Below are 12,232 nucleotides of genomic sequence, written 5' to 3' on the forward strand. Positions count from 1 at the left end.
CCTGCTGATTTTTGTTGTCATTCTAGCCCAACTGTAACAAGGCTGTTCAAGGCAATCAACAAAGATGTTTCCAGGGAATTCCGGGTACAATTTAAGGTATTTTCTTTTTAGAAAAGGGGAACACTTAAAGTGGTGCAGTTCAAGTACTGTGAAGGAGATTGAGAAGGTTAATGGAGCCAATTTGTTCACCACAGGAGAGTACAAATACCAGGTAACAAGGTAAATATTAGGAGTATATGGAGAGCTCAAGAGGGAACATTTTCATGCAAAAGGCAGCAGAGTTGTATGTATTGCCAAAGAAGCACAAAATATAAATAGTTTCAAGAGATAATGTTTTCAAAAAGAAATTATAAAAATGTAAAGCCAATTGACCTATCAGAAAGGTGTAAATTTTTGAGGTAATGACCTTTTCCCTGTTCTGTTCCTACAAGTATCCAGGCTAGAGAAACAAAGAACTGCAGATGTGCATAGGGACCCACTGTTTACTGTATACTTTCTCTTACATTTGACCTCGCAAAGTGCAACACCTTGCACTTGTCTGGATTAAACTCCATCTGCTATTTCTCTGCCCAAATTTTCAACTGATCTGTTTCTTGCTGAATTCTTTGACAACCTTCCTCACTGTCCAAAGCTCCATCAATTTTTGTGTCGTCGACAAACTTACTAATTTGCCCACCTACATTTTCATCCAAATCATTAAATGTATCATAAGCAACAGAGGTCCCGGCACTGATACTTGCAGAACACCACTGGTCACAGACTTCCAGTCAGAATAACACCCCTCCGCCACTACCTTATCCACATGTGTGGCCACTTTCAGTGAATTATGGACTTGGACCCCAAGGTCCCTCTGTACTTCAATGCTATTAAGGGGCCTACCATTAACTGTATACTTTTTCCTTTCATTTGACCTCCTAAAGTGCAACACCTCACACTTGCCCTGATTAAACTCCACCTGCCACTTCTCTGCCCTTATCTGTAACTGATCTATATCCCACTGTATTCTTTGATGGTCCTTTACACTGTCCACAGCTCCACCAATCTTGGAGTCATCCTCAAACTTACTAATCCATCCGTCTACATTTTTATCCAAGTCATTGATAAATATCACAAACAACAGAGGTCCCAGCACCAATCCTTGCAGAACTCCACTGGTCATGGACCTCCAGCCAGAATAACAGCCTTCAATCCCTACTCTGTCTTCTATGGGCAAGCCAGTTCTGAATCCAAACTTGCAATTCACCCTAGATCCCATGCATCATTATCTTCTGAATCAACTTACCATGAGACCCTTATCAGAGTCCACGTAGATAATGTCCACTGCCTTACCCTCATTAAGCACCTTTGTCCTGCCCTGCATAAAGACATGCTGACTGTCCCTAATCAGGCCATGCCTTTCCAGATTTCATGGCCCTCTTTAACCCTCCTGATTCTGTTTGTTCTTTCCTACTTCCTTTACGTTCCTCAAAGGTCTTGTCCGATTTCAGCTTCCCGAACCTTACATATGCTTCCTTTTTTTATTTGACTAAACATGCAACATCTCTCATCTTCCAACAAATGTCTTTCTTCCTCAGCAGAACATGTTGGTCCTAAATTCAGACCAGATGGTGTTTAAATGATTCCCACATGCCAGATATTGACATACACAATAACAGCTTGATATAAATCTACTCTCCCGAGCTCCTGCCTAATACTATTTTAATTAGCCTCCCTCCAATTTCGCACTGTTCCCTGAGGTCCAGTCTTATCCTTACCAATAATCATCTGAAAACTTACGGAGTTATGATCACGGTTCCCAAAATGCTCTCCCACTAAAACTCCGATCATCTGGCTAGGCTCATTTCTCAATACAAGATCTGTATGGTCCCTTCCCTGGTAAGATTATCTACATTATTGTGTCAATAGACTCTCTCTCTCTCTCTTAAACCAATTACCAATTAACGAAAAGAAAAAGAAATGATGAAAGGAAATTTTGTATGACATCTTAACTCTCCCAATTTTTTTTTTCACCCTCGTGGCTGGACTTTGATGATTATTTCCCAGCAACTCCAAACCTCAGGCGAAGGCTCCATGACCTTTCTGTATCATAGCTCACAGCTCCAGGTACTCAGGTTCGATCCTGTTCTTGGGCACTCCCTGTACACATTTTCCCCATTGTTTCCCCGGGTGTTCCAGTTTCTTGCTACATTCCAATGACATGCTGGTAGGTTAGTTGGCTACTGTAAATTGCCCATTAGTGCAGGTAAGAGGCAAAAGAACCAAAGGGGAGATGATGGACATGTGACAGAGAATGAACTGAAGGCTGACAAGAAAATGGAAGTGATGGGATTCCCTGCTGGGACCAGCATGGGCCCAATGATCTGAAGTCTCTTTCTGTGTCAATGGGTAGCTCCAGTTGATCAGGATGTAAATTTTGACTCAAAAGAATGAAATGCATACCTTGAAACCAGTTAGATTTGGCGGAACAGTCCTCCAAATGCCCTTTAATCACTTCCTCATCATAGCTCGTTATTAACCAATAGTTCCAGATCAGAAATCAACAACTCAAGACTTCTTCCTCTGTATCAATATCCAAAGAGATTTTAAATCTCAGATCAATAGAACTGTTTTGTAGAACTGATAATAAATTAATCTGTCCAATTTTGATAATTTGTCTCTATTCAATCACAGCCCTTTAGATAGAGACTTTCTAATGACTGCAACGTATTTAGCTGCATGCTGAAGTTAAAAATAACAGTCAAAATATTCTGTTTGTAAGAGAGAAGTTTAAAGTGCCATTGCTCTGCAATTTGCTTTCCAATGCGATGTTTTGTCAAATCCGCAACTGACTGCTCTGACGGTCCCACAGTTCGTACTAAAGAAAACTGGTGGTGATTGGAGTGAGATTCCAAGTATGCCTCTATTCCCTCAAAATTTACTGCCTTAAACCCAGTGATGGTTTTCTGCTGAATTTCTTTACCATCAAAACACTGCAGACCAATTAGTTGACAATTGTATGTATTTGCCAAGAGATCAATATTGGAAAAGTCCCCAAAGTTGTTCAAGTTACAAGAATGACAAGATGTCAAATCGGTTTAGGTTATCTTTGAATGTGCATTATAAGTGGAATTCAGTTTTAACATAAAAATAAAAACTACAAAAAGAAACAGATGGGGAGGAACACATTCACTAGCTGTAATACACAAAAAGAACGACTTGTATTTATGTCAAAGTCAAATTATATGAGATATAAGGTACAAGATATTTATTTGTTAGTAACATGTGCATTGAAACACACAGTGAAACACATCTTATCGCATTCCTGAGAATGTGCTGGGGGGCAGCCCACAAGTGTCGCCACTCTTCCGGCGCCAACATAACATGCCCACAGCTCCTAACCCGTGCGTCTTTGGCATGTGGGAGGAAACCGGAGCATCTAGAGGAAACCCACGCAGACAGGAGGAGAACGTACAAACTCCTTACAGACAACGACAGGAATTGAACCCGGGTCGCTGGCGCTGTAATAGACACATGGAGTAAATGGCAGGGACTTTAGGCGCATTGCTGTACAGAGAGAGACCTTGCAGTGCAAGTCAATAGCTCGCTGGAAGTGGTGTACCAGGGGGATAGAGTAGTGAAAAAGGCATTTGGTATGCCTGCTTTCGTAGGCCGAAGTGTACAACATATTGGTTAGTTTGCGTTTGGAGTATTGTATGCAGTTCTGGTCACTGCACAACAGTAAGAATGTGGTAGTAACAGAGTGCAGAAGAGATTAACCAGCATATTACCTCGAATGGAGAGCTGTAATTATGATTAATTACTATCGTTATTATGATTAATAATTAAGGCTGTAAGCTTTATTCTCACTGGAACGTAGGAGGCTGAGGGGTGAACTGTATAAAATTATGAGCGGCATAGATAGGGTAGATAGAGTATTTTTCCCAAGGTAGCGGAGTCGAGAGCCAGAAGGTACAGATTTAAGGGGAGAAATTTAAAGGAGATCTGAGGGGCAAGTTTTTCACACAGAGGGTGGTGGTTAGCTGGACGAGCTGTCAGAGGAAGTGGTAGAGGTAGATACAACTACAACATTGAAAAGGCATTTGAACAGGTACTTAGATAGGAAAATATGAATCTAACGCAGACAAATGTGATTAGTGAGATTGGTATCACAGTCGGCATGGATGAGAAGGGCTGAAAAGGGCCCATTTTTATGCTGTACAGTTCTAAGATTTTATAATTCTACAAAACACCTTTAGAAACTGGAACATAGAACAGTACAGCACAGGAACAGACTCTTCTGCCTACCATGTCTGCGCCAGACATGATGCCGAATTAAACTAAATCTCTTCTGTCTGTACATGATCCATATCTCTCCATTCCCTACATGTTCATGAGTCTATCTAACAGTCTCTTAAATGCCATTATCATATCGGCTTCCACCACCACCCCAGCAACTGATTCCGGGCACCCACCACTCTCCGTATAAAAAAACTTGCCCCACACCTCTCCTTTGAATTTTCCCCCTCCCACCTTAAATGCATGCCCTCTAGTATTAGACATTTTGACCCTGGGGAAAAGATACTGGCTGTGTACTTTATCTATGCCTCTCATAATTTTATAAACTTCTATCAGGTCTCCCCTCAGCCTCTGCTGCTCCGGAGAAAACAATCCAGGATTGTCCAACATCTCCTTATAGCTCATGCCCTCTAATCTAGGTAGCATCCTGGTAAATTTCCAAAGCCTCCACATCCTTCCTGTAACAGGGTGGCCAGGCCCAGACACTTCACCACTGATGAATCACTTCTTAAGTGTAGTCAATATTGTAACAAGGAAGACATAGCAACCAGTTCCAAATACAGGAGGCTCCCTGTGACTACCATGTGATAATAATAATGCAAGAGACTGCAGAGAGTTGTGGACACAGCCCAGTGCGTCATGGAAACCAGCTTCCCCTCCTTGCACTCTGTCTTTACTTCTCGCTGCCTTGGCGAAGCAGCCAGCATAATCAAAGACCCCACCTACCCAGGTCATTCTCTCTTCTCTCCTCTTCCATCAGGCAGAAGATACAGGAGCCTGAGGGCACATACCACCAGGCTTAAGGACAGCTTCTACCCCACTGTGATAAGACTACTGAACAGTTCCCTTATACAATGAGATGGACTCTGACCTCACGATCTACCTTGTTGTGACCTTGCACATTATTGCACTGCACTTTCTCTGTAGCTGTGACACTTTGTACTGTTATTGTTTTTACCTGTACCACCTCAATGCACTCTGTACTAACTCAATGTAACTGCACTGTATGATCAGTATGTAAGACAAGTTTTTCACTGTACACAGTACAAGTGACAATAATAAACCAATACCAATACCAAATAATCTGTTTTTAGTAGTGTTTGAGTGATGGATAAAAATAGGCAAAGGATATCTCATCTGCTGCTGATTTTTTAAATGCACGAGGAACTTCAGTTTAACCTGAAACATTGTTGAAGAAAGGTCAGCAATCTGAAATATTAGCTCAATTCCTCTCTCTAGAGAGACGGCCTGACCTGCTTAGAATTTCCAGCAGGTTCTGTTTTACCACAGTTTAACACTTCATCCAAACAATGGCACTGGCAACAGTGCAGCACTTCTATAGCACTGTGCCGGATCATCAGCATTAAATTTTGTCTTCAAGTTTCCAAAGTCGGACTTAAAACTGGAACTTCCTGACACAGAATATGCTATCAGCTGAACCTTGGTTATCCCCAGGGGAGAGAGAAACACCCCACTTTCAGTTCTACAATTCACGTTGTTAATGAATCAAAAACATTTAGTGTGTAAGATGATGTTGAAAATTTGCTCAAAATGAGGTTGTGAAATTCACTACATGAGGTGAGTCTTTTAATTTTTCTTTGAGAACTGTCACCTACTCCCTCTTTGATGAAGTCCATTGTCAGTCGAGGTCTGGATTTCTAGAGTAGTCCCAGCCTGCAAATGTCATGATGATTTCTTGTCTACACAGTAGTCACGGTATTTTAAAATGGAAAGAAAATGCAAGACATCCTCATTGTTCAGCTTTTCAATTGTTAGACACCATGAATTAACCCAAACATGCAATCCACAAGGAAATCATAGGATCCTTCAGAATTGCACATCTCAACTTACTAATAACAGAAATGAGAGGTAAATGGAATCATTTAGCTTTCACAATTAATCAAGTGGATAGAATATTCTTCTTAGGCTATCAGTCAGGGTTGAAGATGACTTGCTTGTACTCTACTTCAGTGGATTCTGAGGCCCGCGTAGGACTCAGACACTGCCATTAAGTGGGGCAGGGATGCTTGACCGGGAAGACAGGTGGGTATTTTGAAAGGTAGTGTACTCCTTCTATCATTTACACCAGACTCCCGTGTGCTCCCGATGAGTAGTCAATGCCAACTTGACTGCTCTTCAGCCTTTTGAGTGGGTATGGTCCAAGAGTTCCCATGAGTCGATAGGGATGTTACGCTTACTTTAGGAGGCTTTGAGTCATTTTTTCTGTCCACCCGCTAATCTCTTCCTATGTCATAGTGTCTGCTTCAGGAGTCTAGTGTCGGGCATGTGAAAAATGTGGCCTGTCCAATGGAGCTGTGTAATTGGGCCATGTTGTTGAGGATATTAGTCTTGGAGAGAGCATTGGCATTGGTTCACTGCCAATGGATTTGGAAGGCTTTGTGAAGATGGCATTGATGACATCTCCAGTGTTGTAGGTATCCAATTCTCAGAAGTGTACTGAAAGGCAAGAATGACCCCTGCACAGAAGTCAATGACTATTTTGCTAAGTTTGAGCTCTTGATCTTCAAACATTCTTTTCCTCAGATGGCCAAAGAGTACACTAGTGCAGTGAAGGTTTTGGTGAATTTCATCATCGATGTCTGCCTTCATGGGGAAGCCTCAGTGAATTATCTATTCGGCAGTTCTGGCTAAGCATGGTTGTTTTAGCCTTCTCTTTAGCACTCATGTGCTGAGCCATGCATTGTTGAGGATACCGATGTTTAGGAGCTTCCACTTCTTGTTAGCTTTCTCATTGTCCTCTGCCATTCATGACGTGATGTGATCAGACAATACACCTTTGATGTGACCCGCTGTTCTGAGATCACTTAGCTGTGTCTATTGCATTCTGTTCTTGCTGGTTAATATGCATGTACTCCTGTGTTGCAACTTCACTGGGTTGGCACCTCATTTTTAGGTATGCTATACATGGTGTGCCCACCTGCACACCTCATTGAACCAAGCTTACGAATCAAGCATGACAGTAGTGTACAGTGAGGTATATGATGGGCCATTATGCTACATACAGTGGTAGTCTGCATTACTGCTGCTGCAGAAAGTCCACAGCACCCCATAAATGCCACTGTGGAGGATATCCTCAGTGTAAAGTTGGGACTTTGTCTCCTCAAGGACATTGGGGCAGTCACTTCTCCACATGCTATCACAGACATCAGCCACAGATAGACTGGCGAGTATGTGGTCAAGTAGGTTCATCCCTTGTGTTGGTAGTTCTGTCCTTCAGGACACAGCCAGTGGTGTTGCCACCAAGCTACTCCTGATGGTGAACAATGAAGTTGCCTCACCAGGAGTACATTCTGTACCCTTTCTATTTTCAGTGCTCCCTCTAGGTGTTATTCAACATGGAGGACCACAGGTGGTAAAAAGTAAGAGGTTTGCTTAACCTGGCACTTGTGGGTGTAACAGGGTTTGGAATCTATATTGAAGATTCCCAGGGTTACCCCTTCCCAGCTACATTCCATTGAGCCACCCCTCTGGTGGCGATGTCCTAGGATGACAAGGGAGGAGTTTGACATCATGGCTTGGTATGGCAACTGTTCTGCCCAGGACCACAAGAAACTGCAGAGAGTCGTGGATACAGCCCAGCGCATCAAGGAAACAACCTCCCCTCCATGGACTCTGTCTATACCTCTCACTGCCCTGGTGAAGCAGCCAGCATAATCAAAGACCCCATCCATCCGGGTCATTCTCTCTTCTCTCCTCTCCCATCAGGCAAAAGATACAGGAGCCTGAGGGCACATACCACTGGGCTCAAGGACAGCTTTTATCCCACTGTGATAAGACTATTGAACAGTTCCCTTATACGATGAGATGGACTCTTGACTTCACAATCTACGTTGTTTGACCTTGCACCTTATTGTCTACCTGCAATGCACTTCCTTGTAGCTGTGACACTTTACTCTGTATTCTGTTATTGTTTTTACCCTGTATTACCTCAATGCACTGTGTAATGAATTGATCTGTATGAACGGTATGCAAGACAAGTTTTTCACTGTACCTCAGTACAAATGGCAATAATAAACCAATACCAATACCAGTGATCCTACAGAATCATACCTGATAGACAATGTCAGGCTGCTACTTGACTGATCTATGAGACTGCTCTCCTAATTTAAGCAAAAGTCCACAGATGTTATTGAGGAGAACTTTCCAATGACAACTGGTTGGGAATGACTTTGAGATGAGATATCTTTATTTGTCACATGTACATCGAAACACACAGTGAAATACATCTTTTGTGTAGGGTGTTCTGGGGACAGCCCGCAAGTGTCGCCATGCTTCCAGTGCAAACATAGCATGCCCACAACTTCCTAACCCTTACGTCTTTGGAAAGTGGGAGGAAACCGGAACACCCAGAGGAAACCCACGCAGACACAGGGAGAACGTACAAACTCCTTACAGACAGCGGCCAGAATTGAACCCGGGTCACTGGTGCTGTAATAGCATTACGCTAACTGCTACGCTACCGTGCCTGCCTGCCATATCTAAAGAGACTCCTGGGTTGGTCCATTCAATTTTATCCCTTCTCTGTTTCAGCACAGCATTAATGGCTATCAAGGCCATTTCAGAGGGCATCAGATAGTCACCACATTGGCGAGTTTGGAGTCCCATATAAGTCAGATCCGGTAAAGAGGGCAGATTTCCTCCCTGAAGGAGAATAATGAACCTAGATTTTCCTTTTTTTTATGATTCTGGTTTATTAACCGAACTTAAATTCCGTAGCTATCGAAGTGGAACTTGAACTCAGATGTCTGGATTGTTCGTCTGGTGATTCACCTGTTGTGCATTGTAACACCTTGACACCGGCTGATAGCCAGCAGCCTTAACACAGTCCACCAGGTGCAAGTCAGAAACATGAAGGAAAGCTCTCCACTTGCCTGGATGAGTGCAACAGTCAAGAGGTTCACACAAGCCAGAACAAAGCAGCCCCCTCAGTGGGCACTCCCACAGCTACTCTTAGAATTCACCCCCTTCACCAATGTTCTGTCATGACTGCAGTGGATACCATCTGCAAACTGCACGGCAGTTACTTGCCCAGACTACTCCGACAGACAGTGGTGAATCTCTGAATTCTCTTATGGGGGTAGATCACTAGGGGTATTTAAAAGGGAAGTAGATACATTTTTGAAAGATCAGGGAATTGAGGGCAATGTGGAACTGACACAGAAGAGGAGATGAGGCCTGGGGCAGATCAGCCATGACCGTATTGAGTGACAGGGCAGACCTGAGGGGCCGAGTGGCCTACTTCCGCTCCTATTATCCTGCACCTTCCAGAGCAGCAACCTTGATCACCAAGAAAGTCAAGGGCAGCTGGCACATGGGAACCACCACGTGCAGGTTCCCCTCCATACTGCACACCATCCAGGCTGGGAAATATGTCACCATTCCCTCATCACAACTGGCTCTAAATCCCAGAGGTCCCTCCCCAACGACGTTATGGAAGTATCCTTACCAGAAGGACTTAAAGGTAACTCCGCAAGCACCTTCTCAGCTGCAATTAAGAATGGCAAGGAATGCTAAAAAAAAACCAGACTGCTAAAGGAACTCAAGTGAGCCAGGAGGCAGAGCGATGTCGACGTTTCGGGTCAAGACCCTGCCTCATGTCAACCATCTCTCTGCCTCCACAGATGCTGCCTGGTCCACTGAGTTCGTCCAGGAGTCTGTCTTTTTTTTTGCTCCAGATTACAGTACCTGCCATCTCTTGTGTTTTCCATGACCAAAGCACTGTCTGTGATGATGTGTTGCATAAAAACATAGCTTCCTGCCTCATATTTACACCATTACATAAAGTTCATATCACCAGTCAGCCCAAAATTTATGAGCAGTCGCTAACTGCCAATCTCCTGGTGCGCAAGGGTCGACCTGTTGGATTGTCCTGGGCCCTCCTGGAATTAAAAGATCAAGCTGGGTATTGCCATGGAGAAAATTCAACAGGGACTTTCAAAGAATAATTTTCTTCCTTCATTTCCACTGAGTACTTGTTCAAAACGAAACCCTTTAGGATCACAAGTAATTTGGGAACTTGCTGGTTGGATATAGGCTCCAGCAAGCTTATCCATACTGAAATAGTAGCCTTGCCTAGCAAGGAAAGTTGAAATTCAACATAGGGATCAAAATACTGAGGCAAGAGCTAACACCAAGGTAAATTCTTCCAGAAAGGTGATGCAATTACAAGTCAGTAGTGGGAGAGAGCAAGAGCGCACCATTGACACTGTGCCAGTTAGTAACTTATTATATGAATGTCGATCCTACCTTTGGAGGCAAGAGATTCATGGAATATTGACCACAGGACCAGAAACTGCTTAATCCAGGCCATGTGGAAGAGGTGGACGCAGCCACTCAACACCTCCTTGCGGTCCAACTTCGCTGCTTTGCCATCGTTGTGTCTCTTAACACAGATCCTTTTAAAGAGTTTGCAATGATCAAGATCCCCCTCTAGCAATCGGCCGCCGCGACGGTCGCTGACCCGCATGGTATAACTTTCACTTTCGTTCTTTTCTTTCTCTCTCTCTTGTCTAACTCTCCTTAATTTTAACACTGATATTCCCGGAAACGCGTGAAGTGCTGTTCTGGTAGCTGGGGAAATTGGAAATAGGGGACATTGCAATGGGAGCGCCAGTGGTTCGGTTCCAGTGAACCGGAGTTCTGGCTGAGAGGAATGTGGCTCAATACTGGAAAATCCCCTCGAAGGGGTGGGAGAGAGGTTTACTCTATGCGTCTCAGCAACACCAGCATGCATACAATTAACTCTTGCACCATGTCCTTGATAGTTGCTTATTTACCTCATTAACCACTGGTATATCACTCGTGCGTTACATATTTCTTTACCACTCACCTCCTGCCCGGAATAAGAACTCACTAACTGTAAACCCAGTTAGCCCAGTTAGTTTCTATCTCCACCCCTTGCACTTTTCTGCAGAAGTACCTGTCGTGTCTTGACGGACTGACGACTGTGAGCATCGCCCTTGCAGACACAACTCTTGCAGGCATGAGCCTTACTTGATGCCCATTGCCGGCCACGCTCATGATCAAGCTGAGATCTGCAGAGCCGGCGCCGGATGCAATTAGCCCTGGGAGCGTGCCATCTTGTTAAATGGATCATGAAAACCGAAGCACTGACTGGGGAAAAAAAAGTCATCAGACTTTTCTACTTCTGATGAAGTGTCTTTGACCTGAAACATTAATCCTTTTTCTCTTTTTGTGGATGCTGCCTGCGTTTCATCATTTCTGTTGACTTGGTCATTGCTGGGATGAAGACACAGGAGACCGCAGTTGCTGGAAATCTGGAGCAACCCACAAGGGAGTTGGAGGAACTCAGCGAGTCAGGCAGCAGCTATGGAGGGAAATGAACTGGTTCCTCTCCTCACCTCCTTCCCTTTATTCCAGGGTCCACTGTCCTCTCCTATCAGACTCCAGCCCGTTGTCACCTGACATCATTCCCACCCTTCCTCCTCCCTCAGCTGCCTAGAACTCCCCTCACCTGGATATACCTATCACCTGCCAACTCTTGTTCTACCCTTTCCCCCCCACCTCTTTATACTGGCTATCTCCCATCTTTCTTTCCAGTCCTGAGGAAGGGTCTCGGCCCGAGACGTCGATTGTTCATTCCCTCCCGTAGATGCCGCCTGACTCGTTGAGTTCCTCCAGCTCCTTTGTTCATTGCTGGAATGATATTTGCTGATTTGCAACTTTCAGCCAAGATTATTGCAGGCATGATCTTCGTGGGCTTGACCATTGCAAGCTTGAGCAGTGCAGGCATGAGCATTGCAGGCTTGACTATTGCAAGCTTGAGCAATGCAGGCATGAGCACTGCAGGCAGTAACATTCCAGGAATGACCATTGTAGGCATGAGCATTGTGGACATAACCATTGCAGGCTTGACCATTGCAGGAATGAACATTGCAGGACTGACCATTGCAGGACTGACTACTGCAGGCATGAG

At 44.1% G+C, this 12,232-nt stretch overlaps 1 protein-coding gene across 8 annotated transcripts in view; it reads right to left on the reverse strand.

Moving 5' to 3' along the window:
• The window catches only part of LOC127580409 (interleukin-15 receptor subunit alpha-like), an 83,737-nt gene extending 72,432 nt beyond the window's left edge, over window positions 1-11,305 (reverse strand). For 7 of the 8 annotated variants that reach the window (XM_052033826.1, XM_052033832.1, XM_052033829.1 and 4 more), the window contains exon 1: window positions 10,543-10,894. In XM_052033826.1, coding sequence (XP_051889786.1) covers window positions 10,543-10,762 — 220 coding nt within the window. In that variant the 5' untranslated portion in view covers window positions 10,763-10,894. Of the gene's footprint in view, window positions 1-10,542; window positions 10,895-11,215 lie in introns of those variants that run through there. The other variant, XM_052033831.1, reaches the window with a different exon arrangement.
• Between the last annotated feature and the right edge of the window lie 927 nt (window positions 11,306-12,232).

The sequence above is a fragment of the Pristis pectinata genome, chromosome 19 (genome assembly GCF_009764475.1).
Source record: "Pristis pectinata isolate sPriPec2 chromosome 19, sPriPec2.1.pri, whole genome shotgun sequence".
In the NCBI taxonomy this organism is placed as follows: domain Eukaryota; kingdom Metazoa; phylum Chordata; class Chondrichthyes; order Rhinopristiformes; family Pristidae; genus Pristis; species Pristis pectinata.